This window comes from Phyllostomus hastatus, unplaced genomic scaffold, assembly GCF_019186645.2.
Source record: "Phyllostomus hastatus isolate PE091 unplaced genomic scaffold, TTU_PhHast_1.1 phas_scaffold_317, whole genome shotgun sequence".
Classification (NCBI taxonomy): Eukaryota; Metazoa; Chordata; class Mammalia; order Chiroptera; family Phyllostomidae; genus Phyllostomus; species Phyllostomus hastatus.
In genome coordinates, this window is record NW_025334023.1 from 5,837,248 (window position 1) to 5,860,276 (window position 23,029).

Sequence of the window (23,029 nt, forward strand, 5' to 3'; positions counted from 1 at the left end):
CAAGGGGAGGGAAATTAAGCTCCACTCTCTGGAGGGAGGAGAATCAAAGATTTATATTTGTAAATTCAAAGTAAAATTGCCATAGTAACTAATATTTAGGGGAAAATACATTGAAGTTATACAAATATCCTGTTTCTTTACTTAAAGGTTCACCCACTAGTTCTAGCACTTATTTCCCTAAATAAGTGTTAATTTTATAAATAATTTTAATTTGTTAATTAACATTATATCTATAAAAATAGTAAGGGATCTTGCTTGTAATAATTATTACTGTGGTGTTCTAATGGTGACTCTATTTCCCTCATGCTTTCCACATTTGTTATTTGGAATTCTTCTGTAAAGAAAATAAGTCCCTTATCATGCATTTATTTGTTTATTCAAATTTATATCAGGATAAACAAATGAATATTTATTTTATTCTTTGGGTTATAATATAAAACTATTGTCAAATTCAAATTGTTCTAGGTATGAAAAAAATTGTTCTAGGTATGGACACACTAGGAGCCCTTCCAGGTTGACTATGTACATAGAATTCATTTGCAGAGTTTCTTTTTTTTAAAAGCATGTCCTTACTTTCTAGCACTACAGGATACTCCAAGCATATCTTTTACTTTCCTTGCCAAAGCCTAATAAACAGTCTTTTCTCCCAGAAGCCCTGGTTCCTTCAATGGAGAGTGGTATTCAGAAATCAAGACTTGGATGCTGAATGCTCACTGCTTCTAAAATGGCGAAGAGGACAGAACTGGGAAATATATGTAGGTATAGCAATCCATTTGCACATGTCAATATTAAATAAAGTTTGAGTTCATACTAGTATCTCTAGCTCTAATCCAGCATCACAAGGTTCATTCTAGCCTTCAGCCTTGATTATTTGTATGTAACTTCTCTGACAGTGAGAAAGCTGGTTCATATTACCCATACTTCATTCACTTGTTCAAACCTAGTATATATAATTCTAAATTGATAATACATATCATGATGGGTGGAAGAGGGTAAAATGTGCACACACACGTGCAGTGATATAAAAGTGAAAAAGTACCTTCCCCCTTCTTATACAACCATTTACTGCCAATACTCAGAATTCAGTACTTCAGTTACGGGACTGATTGACAGTTTGATTACATAGGCATATGTAGACAAACCCGGGCACCAGATTCCATTTATCACATTGTTTCTATGGTAAAGCACAATCTAAATATCAAATAAAAAATTAAAAGTAAACTTTTAGAAATCAATGTATCTCTAAATAATAATTATATCGATTACTAGATAAAGGTAAAATCCCATTTGAATAAATATTACTATATAAGATTTCCAATCCTCGGCCAATGATCCATTTACTTTGACTAAAACACCTGGAAAATCCCAGAGTTCTATGCTCATCTATGAATTTACTGCTTTTTTGCTGTAAGCTCAATGAAGACAGGGACCTTGTCTTTCTATTTCAGGATCATTTCCCTACCACTTATCACACAATAGTTGCTTGACATTTTGATTTAAGGATTATCCTTAAACAAAGGGCATAAGAAATCCACTATTTAGCTCTGGTTGGTGTGGCTCAGTGGATTGAGCACCAGCCTGTGAACCAAAGGTTCCCCAGTTCAATTCTCAGTCTAGGGCACACGCCAGGGTTGTGGGCCAGGCCCCCAGTAGGGGGAGCGCAAGAGGCAACCACACATTGATGTTTCCCTGTCTTCCTCCCTTCCTTCCCCTCTCTAAAAATAAATAAATAAAATCTTTAAAAACAAAAAGAAATCCACTATTTAGGATCTTTAGTTTCTAATGATATTTCTCTTTGGCATAGTACCCAGTAGTGGGATTTTTAGAGCAGTTATTAAGATAACTAAATAAAAATTCTGCATGTGTGCCAAGAAGGTGTAACTTTATCTCTTCAATGTCAGCTCTGCTCACCTTGTTTCACTTTTCATTTCCTCACACTCCTCTGTCATTGAAATCTATTGATGCCTCAGTAAAATGCACTCTCTTAGTTTAAAAAGATATCAGGAAATGGCAGGGAAAGAATACAAGTGTTGTTTTGTACTTGATTTAGAGGGTAGGAAAGACCACTGTCTATCTTTTTTTTGTCCTTTCACTTCACAAAAATCTTGACCTAACTCTTACAGCCCGATGATCATAAAAATGCTTTCAAGTGTCTTCTCAGCATAATTTCAGCATCTACATTTCTCAGTGTTATGTCATTATCTAGTTCTAAGTTATATCTTTTGAACCCTCTGGAACTAGAGGGATATGATAAACTCCACTGACTTAGTTCCCAGATATGAGTTTAACTTAAAAAAAAAAAAAAAAAAAGTAAATCACAAAAAACTTTAACCCAGCACATAATAGATGTGCCAGGCAACTTTACATAACATTAAAAGCAACCCTAAGAACTATGCGGTTTAATTCCCACTTTACTACGAAGATATCAAGATACAGAGAAGAGAGCACCTGGTAAGTGGTGGAAGCAGGATCTGCTGCCAAGTCTGTCTGGTCCATGCTTTTCCCATCACACCATACTGCTTTCTAGGAAAAAAGAGCCTTGGAGAACCACTTCATATGAATTTTCCAAACTCTAAAGGATCTGAAACTTTTCTGATCCAACAATTCTACCCATGTAGAAGCATCTTTCTTTGCATTCTTTCTACTTAATAGTTGGAGCCTGCCTTTAAAGTCAAATGTATTCAAAAGAACAGAATAGTTAGATAAAATTGGCATAACAGGAGTGTTTCTTCAATAGGCTCTTTAGAAAGCAATTATGAACTGCAGAAATATACACACACATCTCTATCTATCTATCTATCTATCTATCTATCTATCTATCTATCTATCTATCATGTTAAGAACTGGTTTTCCTGATTTACCTCACCTCTGAAGAAAGTACTTCCTAGGTAAGTTTTATGTCAATCTGTCACTATTCTTCTGAATGTATCTGATCTATAATTTATACTCTTAACGTTTTTTTAGAACTGTCTATTTCCTAAAATATAAGGTCCTCCTAGGTTAACTACTTGACTTACATGTTGTTATAGAAAAGCAGTAAGTCCTTGAGGCCTTGCTTATTTAAAGCTGGCATTTCAGAATTATCATTGCAAGTTAACTTAAAGGGAAAGAATAAAAATTTAAAAGAACAAAACAGAAATACTTGAATAATTTCATATATTTGTGAGGAGAGATTAGGAGTCTATACTCATGAAAAGAAGTATCAATACCTAGCCAGGAAGAATGAAAGTAGGAAACTGACCTCCCAAGAATTAGGTTATTTTGTACACACAAGATCTGCACCATTTAAAATTCCAAATCATGAACAAACCCAGAAGAGCAAGGCTTCTTTGGAAAACCACAGCAACCAGTAATATGAATATCACATACTAGCTCAGGATGGTTTGGAAGGCCACATTTTTTGCATGGCTCATCATCATCTGCCAGGACGGCTTCTTCATTCTCCTTTTCTTCCTCCTCTTCTGAAGCTGCAGATGATTTTTCACTGTCAGACCCTTCGCTTTCGTCATTGCTGGAATATTTCCACCTGCCACGTGTTCGAGAACCAGTCCATCGAACTTTGCCTTTGGTTTTTACCTTGTATAAAATAAAAAATTGAGATAATATAGTAAAAGAATGTAAACAGAAATGGGAAATTATTGTAGCTTCTTTATAAATATACCTACTGTTTAATTTTGGTATATATTTTTATTATTCTTTTCTATTTTGGCAGGTATTATATAATAAACACTGTCTTGTATTTTACCTAGTCATAAAATGTTCTCCCAACATCACTGTAAGTGATTGTATAATATACCATCACATAGTTGCATTTACCTAATTCTGTACTAATGAGACATTTAGGTAGTTTCCCATTTTTTCACTTTAATAAACAGCTGTATTACTGTAAATACAAACTTTTACACACACATCTCAGTGCTTAGGATAAATTCCTCGAAGAGAATTCTGGGTCAAAGGCCATGCACACTTTAAAGGCTCTATATGAGAGCACTGACTATGTGCTTACATTTTGTTATACAAAATTTTAAATTCCTATATTGGAATTAAATGTAAAAATTTTTAATGGGTCAGAAATGCATACAAAAATCACGACAAACTTAAAAAAGATATTACTCAAAGAGTAATTTTATAATGATGTAAACTCCTTTTTATTGCCTGGTTGCACAATTTTTTAATTAATTCCTACAGTGTAAGTCCTCATCAAAGACCAAAATAATTCTAACAGAAGGGAAAGGTTTTTTTTTTTTTAAAGAATTAAAAATTCAGTATTCCAGGAAATAATCACTTACAATAAGGAATAATCTGATAATTGAAATAAATTCAAAACCAAAGTAGCACTTTTAATTATAACAAACTCCCATAGACTAGCCAAATAATTTTACCAGATTTTTCTTAAAATAAGAAGGTCATCAGAAAAAAATTCTGGCTTCCAAGAGTGCTATTTAAAATTGGGGAGTATAGGCACTCTCATACACATAAGGAGAGGGCACATAATGGGGCCATTTTTGGAAATGTGTCAGCAGCTGCCAAAACTTAAAATACACATGCCCCTTGACCCAACAATTCCAATTCTAGGAGTCTATTCTAAAGAAATACTCACTCATGTCCAAAATGATCTTCAAAGCAGCATTGCCTGTAATAGTGAAAAATTGGAAACAACCTAAATGTCAATCAATAAGGGAGTAGTCAAATAAAGTGAGGTACATCCACACTATGGAATACTATGTGGCCATTAATAACCAAAAGGTAGACTCTCTCCTACTGACATGGAAGAGTTCAGAGACACACTGTTAAGTGAGAAACTCAGAGGAAAAAAAAGAACATATTTGATTCAATTTATTTTTAAGTGAATGGATAAGTATTTACAAACATACATAAATGTATAGAAAAAGGATTGGAAAACAAACTTAATAGTGCTTATAGGACATTTTCACTTTTCGATCCTACTGGTTGGGTATTATTTGAATACTTTACAAAGAAAATATATTCCTTTACAGTTCATAATGGGTCAGAAATGCAGTTTAAAAGATGATGGGATTATACAGTCTGAACTAAAGTGTCTGGGGATAGCTACTGAGAAAAGACATTTCAAATACAGAAAGATGTTTCTTTTTAAAGTTATCTTTGAATGACTTGTTTTGGCCAAAAGCAAAGGCAACAAATACAGCCAGTACACATACAAAACCAAATATATTTCTAATAAAAATTAAAACTCAGAGTAAGAGAAATTTTACCTTGCTTACTTTAGAATTTGTATCCTTCTCGATTTTTTTCAAGTTTTCCTTTTTGTCTGTTTTTTGCAAAGCTGCTGATTCTTCTTCCACTTCATCTTCTCCTTCCCCTCTTTTTTTATCAGCTTTCTGATCTCTGATCTCAGCCACTTTTGCTGTGGGTCTAGATATTCTCGGAGACCTCCTTAAAGTACGAACCACATTTGTTTTCTCTTCTTCCTTTTCTGACTTCTCTTGTTTGGTTTCTGGTTCTAGAATTTTGGGAGGAGAATCTGACTTCTTCCGGCTGGATATCCTAATTGTTAATTTGATGCCCTCTTTCTGCCTTTCAGAAGTTATCTCCGAGTTTCCTGAGGCAGTGGTTTCCTCTTCAGGAACCAACTTATATTTAAATTTGCTTTTTGGCATAGAGCCTTTTGTCTCAGAAGAGTCCTCTGCACCAGGGGTCTGGGCATTGTCTGGGTTAACCACTTCTACCTGCGTGGGTTCAGAATCCTCTTTTAAAATTTCTGGGTCTGTTTGTTCCATGGACTGACCTTCAGTGGAACTTGTGCTCTGACACTCTATCACTTCTTTTTCTGAGGCTGGTTTCTCACAATGGCCCATCAAGTTAGACGGCGAGGAAGTTTCAACTGCCTCAGGAGAGCCTAGCTTCTCTGATTCTAAAGTATTCTTTGGAACCTCCTCTGGTATTGGACTCAATCTTTGTGTGTCCTTATCAAAAATAGTCTTTTTGGACTTCTCTAACTTTTCAAGACATTCGAGGACTGGTGGGTGCTTATCCTTCTTACTTTTGGGAGATTTCTCTTCAACCTTCATAGTATGGGATTCAGCAGTAGATAAAGCAGTTTGTAAAGATAGATCCTTTACCATCTCAGAAGCCTCAAAAGAGGTTTCCATTTCTGGAGGATCAGTTTCCTCTACCTGCTCTTTTTGATTCTGGATTTCTAAATCTGCTATTGAACTTTCTCCATCTTTCCCTAAAGGGACCACTGCTTTCTCAAGATCAGCTGTTTTTATACTGGTTATGACAGAATTTAAGGACTCTGCTCCATTTCCCTCCATCATGACACTTTTATCCTTGGAGGGGCTGCAGCTATCCTCCTTGGTATCATAAAACTTTGTCTCCATTTGTTCTGTCTTAAAATTTGGAGTTAACTTTTCATCACTAATTTCTCCATTTACCAGCTGTTTCCCTTCATGACCCAAAGTGGTGATTGCAGAGATCCTTTTATAAGTCTCTTCCTCCTGTTTTATTTCATCTTTCAAAAATTCTTTTGTTGGAGTAACTGATTTACACAAAGGTCCTTTGATTGGACTGTCAAAATCATCACTCAGTTTAATTTCTCGCTTTTTTAGTGGTATCTTGGCCTGCTGGTCATTTTTAAGTTTCTCAGTTTCTTCAGAGGACTTCTCGGTAATTTCTTGAGAAGATTTCACACTGACACCAAACTCGAGCCTCTCGGGCTCTAGCTTCTCCATGCTGCCTTTGACATCTTTAGGGTCTGCTCTACATTCCTTCACTTCTACTTTAATGGGTTTGACATTTTCCTTGAAGGAATCACTTTCTTCTTTGATAATCTTTTTTTCCTCACTTTCCGGCAAAGGCCTTTCCAGCTTTACTATTACTGGCAGTTTTACAAGTTCCTTTTCATCTTCTTTTTCTATTTTCACGGTAGTTTCTTCCAGGGAATTGGGTATAGAATGATTTTCTGAATCTACTGGCTGCTCTTCACTTTTCCGCTTTTCATTTTCCTTCTGTTCCTCTAAAAATCAGAAGAAGTTCACATGAATCTAAGCATTCAAGATATATAAAATATAAAAGACTTAATATACATATTTCCATTTGAAGTTTCTCTCTTTAAAAAGGTGACTTTTCCTGGCTGGCGTAGCTCAGTGGATTGAGTGCGGGCTTCGAACCAAAGTGTCGCAGGTTCGATTCCCTGTCAGGGTACATGCCTGGGTTGCAGGCCATGACCCCCAGCAACCGCACAATGATGTTTCTCTCTCTTTCTCCCTCCCTTCCCTCTCTAAAAATAAATAAATAAAATCTTTAAAAAAATAAAAATAAAAAGGTGACTTTTGTCATTGGACATTTAGCAATTAACAAATCAAATCTGATGCCCTGGCTGGTGTGGCTCAGTGGATTGAGTGCTGCCCTTCGAGCAAAAGGGTCACTGGTTCAATTCCCAGTCAGGCACGTGCCTGGGTTCTGGGTCAGGTCCTCGGTTGGGGGCATGTAAGAAGCAACCAATTATCTATATCTCTCATATACTGCTGTTTCTGTCCCTCTTTTTTTCCCTCCCTTCCACTCTCTTGAACAGTAAATAAATAAAATCTTAGAAAAATAAAAATCAAATCTGACAGTGAAGAAAATTACGACTCTGAGACATTATCCCTTATTTTAAAAGTATTATTCAGAAAGACTCAGGTTTCTGCTTTACGTTTTTAGCTTCAGTGTTCCTAATGGAATGCAAATATTTATACAGCTCAAATAATACAGTCAGGCTCAAAAATATGCAACTAAACATTTCCAAAAGACTGTTTGAAAAACTGACAACTGCTCTTCTTTGCAAGTCACTGAGCACTTCATTTCATTGAGGCAATATGAATAGGCGAGGGGGGGGTGTGATTTGTGTTTTACTCAGATTATAAAAGTAACAGGATTCTTTACAGAAAATAATGTCCATAATCTTAATACCCAGAGACAATCATTATTTTAGGTCACTCTCTTCTACTCTTGTATATTTTTGACAAAGTTGTGATCATGTTGCCATTTTTTTCCACTGAAACATTAGTACTTTCTTATGTACTTAAATGCTTTTCAAAAATTTCAACTTAATTATATAATATATAACACTTCCCAAAGTGGTTTTATTACAATTTACTTTATCAAATGTAGATATTAACATTTCAGGAGTTAATATTTTACAAATAAACTATTAGGTTTATCTGTCAATTCTTTTTACCTTAATGGCTACATATGTCCAACTTTTATGGAGTACCCAACAGTACGAATTAAACCAAAGCCCAATGTAGTGACTGGCCTATCTGTAAAATGGGATGACAAGACTGAATATACACTTGTGCTCAGTTAGCACGGTGTTTTCAGAATTTATTTAATACTAATTTTTCTTACAGTTCCCATCACCTTACCCGATCCTGCCAACTGAAGAGCCTCAATTCCAAATGAAGTTTTACCAAAAGTTTTGAACAGTTTCTTGCCAAGATGATAAACCAAAGTTACGTATTTCATGGGAGTAAAAAAGAATTGATAGAAGATGAAGTAGGACATGTTTTATACAGTAAGAATTCACTGTTCCTTTAAAGAGTGAATTTTTATTATAAACCATCATTTCTTTTATGTTTAAGCATGTTACAAATAAAAAATTCAAGAATCACTGAGAACCATTCAGAATGTGAGATTAGAGTATAAGTACTGCTCCTCTCTCTTTACATTGCTACTGATTTATACATGCTACTAATAAAATTAAAGACATCACAGTAATTTTCTAATTTTATGTCTTCCCTTTCCCGCTGATAAAGTAGGCTTAGTAAGTTCCTGTTCACCAATATTGGTTTCTGTATCAGAAAATTTGATTAAATGAACATCTTGGTTCACAATTAAAATATAGATTACCTTTTTAAAAAACAAATCCAGCCTAATACTGTTAATTTACTGAACATCATTTCTTCTGTATATTTTGGTTCAGAAAGTAATGCACGATTTCATTAAGACTCTGACCGAAGGTAAAATGACATAACAATATTCTACTATAAGTATGTAATGTGATAAATATGTCATATTGACAACCACATTATTGTGTGTGTATCAGAGTAACATGATGCATACCTTAAATTGACACAGTATTACATGCAAATACATCCAATTAAAAAAATGACACCTATGTTCTTATTTGGTGGTGATAAATGAGGAATTTTCTTCAGTGTAGACTGATTTTGATTTGAGCAACAACATGGCCAAATAAAATGAGGAGTAACATTAGAATCAAGACCTCTAGGCTCACTAATCTTAATACAGCTAGTGGTCTACCGATGAACACGTCACGAACTCTCTAATCCTCATTTCTTCATCTACAGAAAAAGCAGCTGGACTAAGTTCCTTCGCTAACTCGTATTTCTCTCAATCAAGTGAAACTTCACACATAATCATAACTGTTAAAAAAGGTCATTCTCTCATGCAAGCGTTTCCCTCAAGTTTTCTTGTTAAAAGAAACTATAAAAGAAGATGCAAATGAGTTTGAGACATGAAATCTGATGTGATAAAACTCAAGGAAAAGTAAACTTCAAAAATCACAATGCAGCAGCAACAGCGCTCGATAAACTAGAGGTAATTCAAGAGGAGTGTTATCTACTACAGGTTTTTAAAGCCAATTCATTCATTCACTCAACAAATATTTATTGATCACCTACTATGTGCTTTCCCAACCATCCCCACCAGAATCACTGTGTAGTGAGACAATGGATCTCTACATAAGCTAACAGTGAAGGACATTGTATAGCCCTTCTTTTCTCCTACTAACAGAACTTTGACTTTGTTCAGGAGAGTACTTGCCCTAAAACTTTTAATGCAAAATGATGATACTCCCATTCCATCATTTCTGTATTAGTAATTTGTTGGAATAAGTTCTATAAAAACAAACTTTATTAATCTATTGTTTTGCCATATAGTAGTACATTTCATATAGAACAGGTGGGGTGAATGCTTAATCCTTTTCATTCATATAATAGTTTTCAAAATAATAATTCAGTCCCAACGGCATACTTCAAATGTAACCAGTTTTCCTTTTAAATGCCATAATAAAATCATGGATTTAAGACATGATCAAGATGTTTTAACCCATTACACACTTACTATCCTTGTTAATACTTGAATTGTCCCATATTTGGCAATGGAAACCCTCTTTTAGTTGGCTCTTGTGTCTTTTCGACATGACTCTGATAGTGTCCATACTACCTGAAAGACAAATGTTTCTCGGTTCCTTATGTCCTAGTATTGGAATCAGCCACTTTTCCAAGAAGCCTTGGTTTAGTTTAGTGAGATACTATACTTCAAGATCACAATCTGGGCACTAAGGATGTTCACTGCTATTGAGATGGCCACTGTCTCTAAGTCTGTTTGGTAGACAGAGCTAGAAAATACATATATATGTTTTTAAATAAAAATAACTCATGAGTTCAGAATACTATTTCAGACAAAATGGCTGCTCCCATGCCAAGGAGTTGTTCTGGTTAGCTAGGGCCGTAGGATGGTGGTCTTGACAGCCAGGCTGGGTGACTCAGTTCATAGCTGTAATTCCAGTGAGAAGCAAAAAATGCTTCACACCTACTTATGAACCCAAACACAAATCAGAAAGGAGTTTATAGAACATGCTTGGAAAGCAGGAGTGGTCATTCCTCCACAACGTTTAGAACGCCCCATACATCTGGCCTGTACAGCTGCTCTCTTTCACATCTACGTTCCTCCAGAGGGTGATGCTCATGCGTCGTCTCTTTCAAAGGAAGGACTGGCACAGAAAACTGAGCAACTGCAGAACAATGTGGTATCACAATTGTCAATATGAAAGATAAGAGAATATGATGCTAATTTTAAAATAAAGGACTTCCCTGAAAAAGCTAAGGGTATTTTCACTGAAGCTCACCTTTGTCTAAACTCACACCATGACCAACTTCATACCCTGGCAATGGAAAACTATTTTCCAACTTCAGCCATCTATGACAAGTTTGGCAGGCTGATGTATAGACTAGAAGGGGTGTCCAAATTTTTAGCATCTCTGGGCCACACTGGAAGAAGAGGTGTCTTGGGCCACACATTAAATACACAAACACTAATGAAAACTGATGAGCAAAGAAAGGGTTTTAACTAAATTTATGATTTTATGTTGGTTTGCATTCATAGAAATCCACGGGCATTCATGCAGTCTGCGGGCTACAGGTTGGACACCCCTGCTAGAAGATGTGCCCAAGGATGTCCTGGGGTGTTTTGTCTCTGAAAAGGATCTGACAAACCCATATGGGAGCTGGTGAATATACGGCAAGACCGTCCCTCCAAGAACACCCCTTCAATAGCCCATCCGTAGACGGCAATGATCCCTGGCCCCGAGCTGAAACCCTGGGAAGACTATGAACAGCTACAAGGACAGGCCCGTGAGCTTCAGCTAACCTGATGGCAAAAGTGATTCCTGGGGTGAAGTGTGGGTGACGCAGTGGCTAGGAGCTGTGAAGTCACCCATCTCCATCATGCTGTAGAAAAAACTACCTCTGTTCTCTCTTTCCTGCTTGGATCTTTCCAGCAGTCTCATCCTCGATAATGCAGCTGACAGCAGGGCCCAGGTGCTATGCACAGCCCTGGACCCACTTATTCTTTAAGTTTCATATCTACCTTCCGGGTCTGGATGAAAGACTTTGTTTCAGAGGACATCTGACACCAATCTTTCCCACATAGAGACTGTCAGGAGCAGACTAGTAGAATTTTCTTATAATAATTCATTATATAATCATGAATAATTCAATGAATAATTTCATAATTCATTATTCCTTTGATTTGGATCAGAAAAACATTTTTATTTTTGGGCCACAATCACAACCCGGGATCTGGTACTTAGCACTGCTGTACGCAACACAAACAGATGGCGGTGTTTACACTGTGCACTTCATGGCAGAAAACAGCAGTTCACGATGCAGGCACTGTCAAACACTGACAGGATGGTGAAGAATGGTCTTGTACACATGGCACCTACTCTCAGGATATTCAAACAATTTTTGTAATTGAATGACATCATTATTTAGCTTTCAGTACTATATTAGTAAACTTTTAGCAATTTTTCCTGTATCCTTCATTCCACTCTATCAATATTACTTAAGGCAAACTAAACAATATTAATTATTTCCGTCTTAAGTTTGAAGTCACAGAACCTATTTCAGAAAAAAGGCCATCATATCCCTTTCCAGATATCAAGTGCAGTGTAGGAAAGTGGGTCAAATTATTCCTTATCTACCTCATTTCCTATTAAACCAATTTCATTAAAAAAATAAATCCACCTATAATATTGCAATATCAAAAGTGTTTCAACTGGTTATTGACAACCTAATAAACTGAGTCTTTGGGAAAATATTTATTGATGAGGTATGGATTTTCCCCTGAATCACATTAAAGAATCATAATTCACCCCCTGCCCCTCTACCTCTTCCCTGCCCTGCTACTTCCTAGCACCAAACCATGACTAAGCCCCATGGACTAGGAGAAGCTTTTCTCCTGAGATCTTGGCTACTGATTATGTTTCGCTCCCCTATCCCTGTCACCTTAAAAAAAAAAAAAAGAATGTCAACTAGGTCACTAGGCAACAGTGTTCATGGTACCAATGACCTCCAATTGATACACTGCATCTTAACTATGAAAAAATATATAAATACATGATGGGGATGCCCTACTTTGGGCCTCTCCTGAATACAGTGACTCTCTGGGTATTGGGACCCTGGAATGTATGCCTACAGAGTTTGTTATAAGAGATAATGGCTTATGTGGAACATGGGGCTTTTAAGACAAAGCAGCTTCTGTACCTGCTGCTTAATAAGAATTCCATATACTTGTTCTTGAAGTTGTCGCCTGAGAGAAGATAGTTTTGCCATATGAGATGGTGTGGTGATATGAACTGCCGCTAAACCGCAGCAAAGACTACTCCTGCTGGTAAGCTCGGATTCCCGGTCTACACTGACCTCTCAGTAGACTGATGCCAAATGTGGTCTCTAATAGTTGTGAGTTTGGATGCTTAGATGAACCTAAGAAGAGGCCTGACATGAGGTATGAATTTTTCCCTGAATTACATTGAAAACTTATAACCCACCACCCAACCCTTCCTGACAGTACACCATGACTAAGGGTTAAGCTTATTCAGTTCTATGACTATGACAGATTTAACTTTTTTTAAAAAGATTTTATTTATGTATTTTTAGAGAGAAGTAAAGGAAGAAAGAGGGGGGGAACATCAGTGTGTGGTTGCGTTTCATGTGGCCCCCACTGGGGACCCAGCCCACAACCCAGGCATGTGCCCTGGCTGGGAATCGAACTGGTGACCCTTTGGTTCACAGCCCACACTCAATCCACTGAGCTACACCAGTCTGGGACAAATTTAACTTTCTAATACAAAGAATACCTGGATAACAATTCAATGAAGTAACTTTTTTGTGGTTAGAAAAGTCATCACCTAGAATTTAAGCTTTTTGTCAGATATTATACTCACAATGGCCAAAGGAGGATCCTATTTAGGTCACTTTTCCCAAGTATGACCTGTCAACATTTACATTTAAGACTTTTTCTTCAATACACAAAAAAGTATTTCCTAAAGTTGACTCATTAAGGATCCAAGCCAAATTAACTCTCATCACTGAAATAAAAACCTCAACCTACAAATTAAAAACTCATGGGAAATATCATTAATATCTGTGCTTTCATAGCTACAATAGAAAATATAACAAACGACTTAACTTCTTGTCCCACTTGTTCCTAGTAATCCATGAGTATTTCCAATTATACTTCCATATGCAAATGTTCATCCTAGTTTAATAAACTTTCTTCATGGTGCTCAAACTCACCAGCTTAAAAAAAAGGTTAATACACATGTAATACTTTTTTTCTTAAGAATATGTAACTCCTCATCATAGCATTCAAAAACTAATTTCCTTGAAATTTCAGTTCTCACCCTTTCCCTCCCAATCTCTCCATCAGGTGTCTTTCCCCATTATCCATCATACTCCTTACTACGGTTTATTCCATACTATTACAAGTATAAACTCAATTATGCCCCACCCCCAAATTCATGTTCAAGCCCCAATTTTTAATGTGACAATATTTGGAGATTGGGTCTTTATAGAGAGGTAACTGTGGTTAAATGAGGTCAGAAGGATGGGGCCTTAATTCAAATAGGGCTGGTACCCTTATAAGAAGAGGAAGAGCCCTGTGCAGTGTGTGGCTCCGTTGGTTGGGCACTGTCCTGCAAAGCAAAAGGTCACCAGTTAGATTCCTGGTCAAGGCACAGGCCTGGGTAGTGGGTTCAGTCCCTGGTCAGGGTGCATATGAAAGACAACCGATAGATGTTTCTCTCCTTCTCCCTTAAAAATTAAAAAAAAAATGAAAAAATAAAAAATAAACAAAGAGGAAGAAACAGCAGATTACTCTCTTTCCACACATACAAACGGAAGAGGTCATGTCAGGACACAGAAAGAAGGTGGCCATCTACACGCCAGGAAGAAAGCCCTCACCAGAAACTGAGTCTGCAGGTGCCACCTGGAACTTCTACCCTCTAGAACTGTGAGAAAATAAATTTGTTCTTTAAGCCCCCAAATCTGGTATTTTGTTATGACATACAGAACAGACTAATACACTACATTAAATTATTCTGCCATGTTAAATTTAAGCTTTAACGTCAGATAAGCTAATAATGGTCGCAAGAGGATCACCTATAGATTACTTCACTTATTATAACTATAGGAATATTCTGCACTTCTGCAAAAAATCAGCCCCCTTCCAGTTTTCTTGGTCTACTATTGGTCTTTAAATATTTGATAGAAATATGAATATAATAAATTTTTTCCACTTTATATGAGAAAAACAAAATTTAAGTACTAGGCCAAGCAACTGAGGACTAAGGCTGACTTTAGGGAACACAAGAGAGAACTACAGCCAACAGGCGAATGAGGCCCACCGTGGAGGGTTAGCCATTACTCAGTAGAGCCCAGTAATGACAGACAAAGTATGGCCCATAGTCACCAACTCTTCTAATTTTTAATTTTTAATGTTGGCAGGAAATTCAAATTAAAAAAATACACATGTGAAAACATATGCTCCCACAAAATTTCATATGTTAAGTGCTCACATAAGCACCATTCCTAACAGCCAAAATGTGGAAACAAAGCAAATGCCTTTCAATTCATGAATAGATAAACAGAATAATGGGATATGATTTGGTCATAGAAAGGAATGAGGTACTGACACATGCTACAACATGGCTAACCCATGACAACATTACGCCAAGTAAAAGGAGCCAGACACAAAAGGCCATACATTATATAATTCCATTTACATGAAACATTCAGAACAGGCAAATTTACAAAGAACATGAGGGGCTTTCTGGGGCTAGGGAAATATGGCAAGTGTCTGCTTAATTGTCACAGGATTTCTTTGTGGGGTGATGAAGATGGTTTGGAATTAGACAGTGGTTATGGTTGTACAATACTGTGAATATACTAAAAGCCACTGAATGAAAATGGAGAATTTCATCTTTTTTTTTTTAAACAAAGAAGCACCGTACAGACTGAAATAAATTATGTTTGCAGGTTAAATTAAGTTTCAAGCTACCAGTATATATACAACTTCTATTCCCTACTAGATATTCTCAAATGGTACTCTTTTCTCATTCTTAATGTAGAAAAGTGTATGACTATAAAAATTAACAAAAGACAAGTCTTTTTCTAATTAGCATAATAAAACTAAAAGGTTAGGATTTTCCCCAACTTTGTTTTCCCCCATAAAAGTCCCTCTTAAGTTTCAAGTCCCTTCTAAATTAAAATACACTATCTAATATTGGAGTGAAAACATACATTGAATTTCATGGTGTTCTATAAGCACAGTAACTTCCAGGTAGACTACCACTAGAGATGATATCCTGTATCTCAGACAGAGAAGGCCTTAAATGATACTTAATATGCACTTCAAAATTTACTATAGTCCAATAACAATTCAACAAGTATTTGAGAGCTTCAAGCTTGGTAGTATGACTGATCCTAATATGAGTGGGATAAAAACAGTCCTTAATGAACTGCTAGTGGAACTTAGAAAAGGGGTCAAGATGGGACTCCACACGGCCCTAGAATTTCCACAGTGAAGGACAGGACTTCAGGGATGTAAGTGCATGATTAAGACTCGGAGGGAATGCCCGAGACAAATGGAGTAAATAAAGGCATCTAGATAATCTGGAACCAGTGGTCATGTAAGGAAACATTAGGAGGGAAGACCAGACAAATAGACTGAAGACAGTCTATGAGATTCTGGTGCTAGTTTAAGAAATTCAGACTTTTTCAGAAGGCAAGTCTAATTATCTTTGAAATGGAAGTCAATTTAACTTTTTAGTGAACTTTTTAAGCCATATGATGCCATTGGTGGGGAGCACTTTTATAGATAATGCATTTCTCCTTGGAACCCCATACACAAAAGATAATCTTTTGGTATTATGGGCTGAGTCATCCCTTTTTATCTCCTAAGGTTAGGTAAAGCATGACCATTTAATCATTAAAGAAAAATCCATTTTAACTGTAAGAATAAGAGTGGCTATTTTATTCTTTCTCCACTTTCTATTTATTTGTCCTTCTTGTCTGATTTCCAAATAGCCAATCATACTTCTGTCACGTTTTGCCTTACTATTCTAATACACTGGTTATTTTCTAACACTGTTTACAGCTTTCAAGCTCCCCACCGATAGGTAATGTTTGTTTATATATGAGAGTAATAAAAATGACAAACCAGAATCACATTTATTTGGTCTTCCTATGAAACAGAACACAATAACCACACCTGAGAGGATGGAGTCAGGGATAGGTAGGGCTTTGGGGGCTGAATAAAAATGTCTACTCCTCCAAACAATGTGTGAGCACAGCATGAAAAGTGCACAGACTCCAGAGAAAGACAAGAGACTGCCCAGGTTTGAACACTGGGTGTGTCACTAACAGGCTGTCCCTGGAGAAGTTACTTAAACCTCTCCTTGTCTCACTTCTCTCAGCTGAAAAAATGAAATAGCAATGTACTACCTAATAAAAGGCTGCAAAGATTATATGACAAGAGTTTTTATGACTATTGACAATGTTAGTTTTTTTCCATCCACTCTAGTGTAGGCCTCACAAAAGCAAGGATTTTAATCCGCTTTGTTTAAACTGAACTCCCATGCCTAAAATCACATTTGGCACATATTAAGTGTATTAAATATTAAGTATTTGTTAAATGAATGAATAAGAAACACTTTGCTTTTAGAGTAAAAGAAACAAAATAAACACTATTTAAAAGAGAAGAGAAAAACAAATAAGATTAAATGTCTTGCTTCTCCTCCTATAGTTGATTTCAAGAGATGTCCTCCCCCACAGACTGTCTCTTACTTGTACTAAGTATTATAACCTCAGCATTAAGTGAGGAATATTTTCAGAAACAGCTGTATGAAAAAGCTGTGTTTGTTTCCAAGCTTAGGAGGAGACAGCCTCTATAACCTTGCTACTCAAGATGTGGTCCTCTGACCAGCACCACATCATCTAGGTCCCTGTTAAAATGGTAAATCAGCCATACACATAACAGGAAGCCTACCAAAATTTGTAAAGTGCAGTTCCAGATCACTCTAGATAAAGCACATAGACATTACAAAGATCAGGGTTCAAAATCTAGGCTCTTATACTTTATTATTATTAAGACATAGAATTTATAAACTTCCCAATTCCTTCATCTGTAAAATTAAAATAGTTAAGAGCAGTCACCTCCAAGAGCTATGAGGATTAAACGAAAATGCATGTGCAACACTCAGCAGGCTAAAGGAAAGAGAATGTGCCCACTAAATATTAGTTGCTTTTATTGTTGAAATTTGCCTTCCTCCACTGTAACACTCTACAATGAAATTTTAGAATTAAATACTCGGAAGAGCTTTACTTTACCAAGGAAATTGTTCATTTTGCTTTTCTTTGTAATTTAAGCTACACAACGAGTCTCCCTTCAAGATGAATGTGAAATTTAAGTTCACCTAATAGGAATAATTAATTGCCTCTTAAATTTCTCTATTGTCTTCCCCTCTTTTTCCAATTTATATTCTATCTGGTCTTAACTTTAATTGTGTATGAAAATAAATAAATACAGGAATAACCAAATTAAGTGACCAAATGAACAATTATTGAGTCTAAACTCAGAAGTAATCCTTAAGAAGTGCTAATTTTAAAAGTCTAGAGATTCAATAGGGAGTTTAGACTACTTTAAAAAAAGCTTTACTAAAATATCCTACTAACTGAATTTTAACATGAAGAAAAGAATTTTTCAAATCAGAAATAAGGCTTACAAATAAAACCACCACAGCTACTGAATTCTATAAACATGGGCCAACGGAAAACAACTAGGATTTTTACTAAAAGCAATGCTTAGTTTTTAGAAACATTATAACCTACACTACAGGGTACAATGATTTGTTTTCAAGTAATGCTTACAGCTAGTGGATGATATTATGAACAGTTTTCTCAAAGCAGCAAACAAGGCAAGAACACACTGCTTTCAGGTTCTCGTCAAAACAGTAGAAAAAAACTAAAAGCAGAGGAAGAAAGCATGACAAGGAGAGCAATGTCCTTCCCCTGCTGTTTAAGGTATGTTATCCACCAAAACGTATTAACTAAAAAGATGCTAGACAAAATTTCAATTGTTTTTTTCCTTCTGGAAAGGTTAGGACTTGGTTCTGTCTTCTAGAAGGTTAGGGTTTGATCTGCTTAGTTAAGTGAATTAGAAACTCAGTCTGAAAATCAGGTTTAATAATTATAATTATTGTAGACTTAAAGAGTTTGTTAGATAAAACCAAAACAAACAAAGCAAAACAAAACAGACAAAAAACCCCACTGGAAAAACCCCAATACCACTTCACATTCACTAGAATGGCTACTATAAAAAATTAAACAGACAAAAGCACAAACAAGGGATGGGTAAGAATGTAAAATGTGCAGAGGCTGTAAAAAAATGGCATGGTGGATTCTCCAAAAATTAAAAATAGAACTCCCATACCATCCAGCAATACCACTTCTGGGTATATACCCAAAAGAAGTGAAAGCAGTAACTTGAACAGATCTTTGTATACCCATGTGCATGGCAGTATTCATAATATTCAAGAAAGTGCCCACTGACAGATGAATAAAAAAAAAATGTGGTAAATACACATATACACACACAATAAAATATTATTCAGTCTTAAAGAGGAGGGGAATTCTAACCTGCTACAACATGAACATTGAAGAGATTATGCTCAGTGAAATAAGCCAGTCACATACAGACAAATATTGTATGAATTCTCTGATCAAAGGACCCTAGACTTAGTCGAATTCATAGAGACAGAAAGTAGAACAAGTGGCTTCCAGGGGCTGGGGGCGGGAAGAATGAGTGTGTGTTCAACGGGTCGAGTTTTAGTTGAGAGCAATGACTATGGAGATGGATGGTGGTGATGGCTGCAAAACAATGTGAGTGTCCTTTCTGCTTCAGAGTTGGACGCTTAAAAATGGTTAAAATAATAAATTTTTGCCCTGGCTGGCGTAGCTCAGTGGATTGAGCGCGGGCTGTGAACCAAAGCATAGCAGGTTCCATTCCCAGTCAGGGCACATGCCTGGGTTGCAGGCCACGGCCCTCAGCAACTGCACATTGATGTTTCTCTCTCTCTCTCTCTCTATCTCCCTCCCTTCACTCTCTAAAAATAAATAAATAAAATCCTTAAAAAAGAAATAAATAAATTTTAAGTTGTATATATTTTACCACAATAAAAGAGTTTGCTGAGTCTCTTCATATTCTTAAATCAGTAAAAGATAGTTTTTATGATTTGAATATTTTCACTTAAATCTTTTAAATGTCCAATATAAAAGAAAAAGTACTCAATTTTCTTCTTGCTTTCCCCCCATTAACTGAAATAAAGATCAACCTCCTTTTACAGGAAGCCCAACAAATTTTCAAATTGAGAAAATTCTACTTTAAATACTTGGAAAGAGGAGTGAAGAAGAGAGAAGAAATTACAAAACAAAACACACAAAAAAAAAACCTTGTTTAGGTGTTTCTTCCTCCTTTTTAGTCTCCTCTTCTTCTAAGCTGGGACTTTCCCGGGGAGAGTTGTCTTGTTGACTAGAGTTTTTCAACAGTACGGGATCGATCTGTGCTTTCAGGAGTGCAAGGGTCTCAGCCAACTCGTTTCGATTTCTAAACAAGGGAAAAAATAAGACATCATAAAAATCTTTCTTCTCTTCTGAAGAGCTTTCAGAATAATAATAGAAATTAAAATTTAGAAAGAAAAACACTAAGAATAACCAGATCACTGGTACAGCTAAACTGAATTAATTTTGAATTTTAAAATAAGTATAGAAATGAAAATGTACTAAAATATACTATTCTCCAAAGGGAATCTTACATTATTCTCTGTATTGATTAGAATGGCAATGCAAAGTCTGGCTGAAAAGAATAAATTAGGAAGAAATTAAACAACAATGAAAGTTTGATAATTTTAAAAGTAGTATGCAATCTAAGGAGTACAAAATCAATGTAAAACTTGCTTGAAGTACCATTTCTTTTTAACAGAATGATTCAAGTTCTTGATTCACTTGAAATAAGAACTCTTTTCCACCTACAGAGACAATAACATTTGATATTGTTACAAAATTATGATCCAGATCTTTGAGTAATTATGGCAGAAAGTCAACTGTAATAACACATTTTGAAAAACCTAAGAATTTAGATTACCGATGTTGTTTTGTTAATTATAGTTACAATCACAGGAAGGGAATTCATTTTTAACCAAAAATACAAGAAAATCCCAAATAAATAAGGTTCTAATCTACATATTCTCTGTATTTTTTTAATATTTTTACAGGATTTTATTTATTTATTTTTAGAGAAGGGAAGGAAGGGAGAAAGAGAGGAAGAGAAACATCAATATGTGGTTTCCTCTCATCCACCCCCCAGTGGGGACCTGGCCCAAAACCCAGGCATGTACCCTGATTGGGAATTGAACAGGCAACCTTCTGGTTCGCAGGCTGGTGGCTCAATTCACTGAGCCACAACAGCCAAGGCTATATTCTCTATTTTTACTACCAAAACTGGAGATGTGATATGTTCACCTTAAATGTCAATTACAAACACGAAATCTCAGTTGGATATTTTTCCTGTTCAAATTGGTAGCATATAACAGTGAAGACAAAAAAGAAACCCCGTACAAAGAGTTGGAAAACGTAGTTCTATTTCTGCCACTGAGTTAATTAATTAGTACCATGAGCTTCCTATCTGTGTTCTCAAAGAACTCTGTATGCACTTCTAATTCTGTACAATCAGTACTAAGATGAAATCACTTGTTTTCGTACCTGTCATGACACACACGCCCTGTTCACTCCCATCCCTTTCCACCTTCATTCCAGCTAAACTGGACTGCTTGAGAGCAGGGGCACTGCCCCACGAAGTAGGCTCTAAAAAATGTTTAATAAATGAATAAAATCCCTGTTCCTAACTAGATGGCTATGTGCCTCTAGACAGGTCATATATCTTCCACTAGGCCTCAGCTTCCTTATCTATAAAATAAGACTGGATTCTCTTGAGTATTATTAAATTGGTTTCCTAAGGAAAGTAATGAAATTGCACTGATGGACATGCTCCAGAAATTAAAATGGCAACCATTTTGCCATTGTGTATGGATGGGACTGAACACTCAGATTTATACATATTATAAATATAAGCATACCTAATAAAATCAACAGTTTAGAATTTTAATTCTCTAATAGTAGAAGGTCAGATTACATGCTCTTTAAAGATCCTGTCTGATAATGCCTCCACTATACAAAAAGATTAAAACCTAATGACACAAAATAAATTTATTTTTGGCAAAGTTCCTACCTTGACTTCATTATACCAACCTGCTTCTAACCTGAGGCTCTATCCACTTAATGTTATTACTTCTCATATTCCATTAAGAATCTCATATGTAGTAAGTGCCTCAACCTATTATTTTTTTCAGTCATGCTGGGAAATGCAGAATATATTGAAGTTTTTCACAATACTATTTCAAAAAGCTTCCAAACATTAGAAGATAGCCAACATTGCTAGAAAATCCAGGTCAGTTATTTCCACTACTCTAAGCAACAAAGGAAGATAGCAGAAATATTTGCTAAGAACTTCCTAAAAGACTTTTAACCTGACTACTGTGTTAAAATACAAGCCTATGTAGTCATTATTATATGAAAACAAAATCCATCCATCTGGATTTTGCCTATTTTACCATAATTACATTTAGTATGCTAAGTAGTTTTTTTAAAGTCTTAAATTTGGCCCTGACTAGTGTGGCTCAGTGGGGCATTGTCCTGAAAAGCTAAGGGTTGCTGTTTTGATTCCCAGTCAGTGCACATGTGTGGGTTGTGGGTTTAGTACCCTGTCAGGGCACCTACAAGAGGTAACTGATCACTGTTTCTCTCTTTCTCTCTCGCTAAAAAATACTTTTAAAAAATCATAAATTTGAACTAGTTAGGGAATTTTTATAAATATACATATATGCAAATTATATGCAACTCTTTACAATTATCTCTAGGAACTTTTAGAGTAGACTATGGACTCTAAAAACAATCATTTCTTTTCCCTCCCTTCCTTCACTGTACTCTTTTCTCTTAAAACATTTCTTCACTAAGGCATATTAAATCAGTTACGTCCCTCCAAAGTACCATGCTCTATTATGTCAGGCATGTGCACTTCTGTTCTCTTAGCCCGGAATGTGTTCCCCCGGCTAACTCAAATTATTCTTTGAAAGACAAGGGTAGCATGAATAAACAAATACAGTATATCCACCCAAGGGACTATTACTTACCTACAAAAAGGAATGAAATACTGATTCTTAGTAAATACATGAACTTTGAAAACACTGTGCTATCTGAAGGAAGCCAGACACAAAGACCACATGTTGTATGAATCTATACATATGAAATGCCTGGAATAGGCCAATTACAGAAACAAAAAGTAGGCTAGTGCCTGCCATGGGCTGGGA

At 36.0% G+C, this 23,029-nt stretch overlaps 1 protein-coding gene and 1 pseudogene across 3 annotated transcripts in view; one reads left to right on the top strand and one right to left on the bottom strand.

Moving 5' to 3' along the window:
• Positions 1-23,029, bottom strand: part of RSF1 (remodeling and spacing factor 1) — a 113,635-nt gene that overhangs the window by 24,725 nt on the left and 65,881 nt on the right. Inside the window, exons 5-8 of one of the 3 annotated variants that reach the window (XM_045817778.1) lie at positions 20,057-20,211; positions 5,244-6,997; positions 3,370-3,576; positions 2,449-2,523 (exon numbers count right to left, since the gene is read on the bottom strand). In XM_045817778.1, the coding sequence (XP_045673734.1) occupies positions 2,449-2,523; positions 3,370-3,576; positions 5,244-6,997; positions 20,057-20,211 (2,191 nt within the window). Of the gene's footprint in view, positions 1-2,448; positions 2,524-3,369; positions 3,577-5,234; positions 6,998-20,056; positions 20,212-23,029 lie in introns of all 3 variants that reach the window. The other 2 variants (XM_045817777.1, XM_045817779.1) reach the window with 2 other exon arrangements.
• Positions 10,453-11,419, top strand: LOC123805293 (annotated as a pseudogene).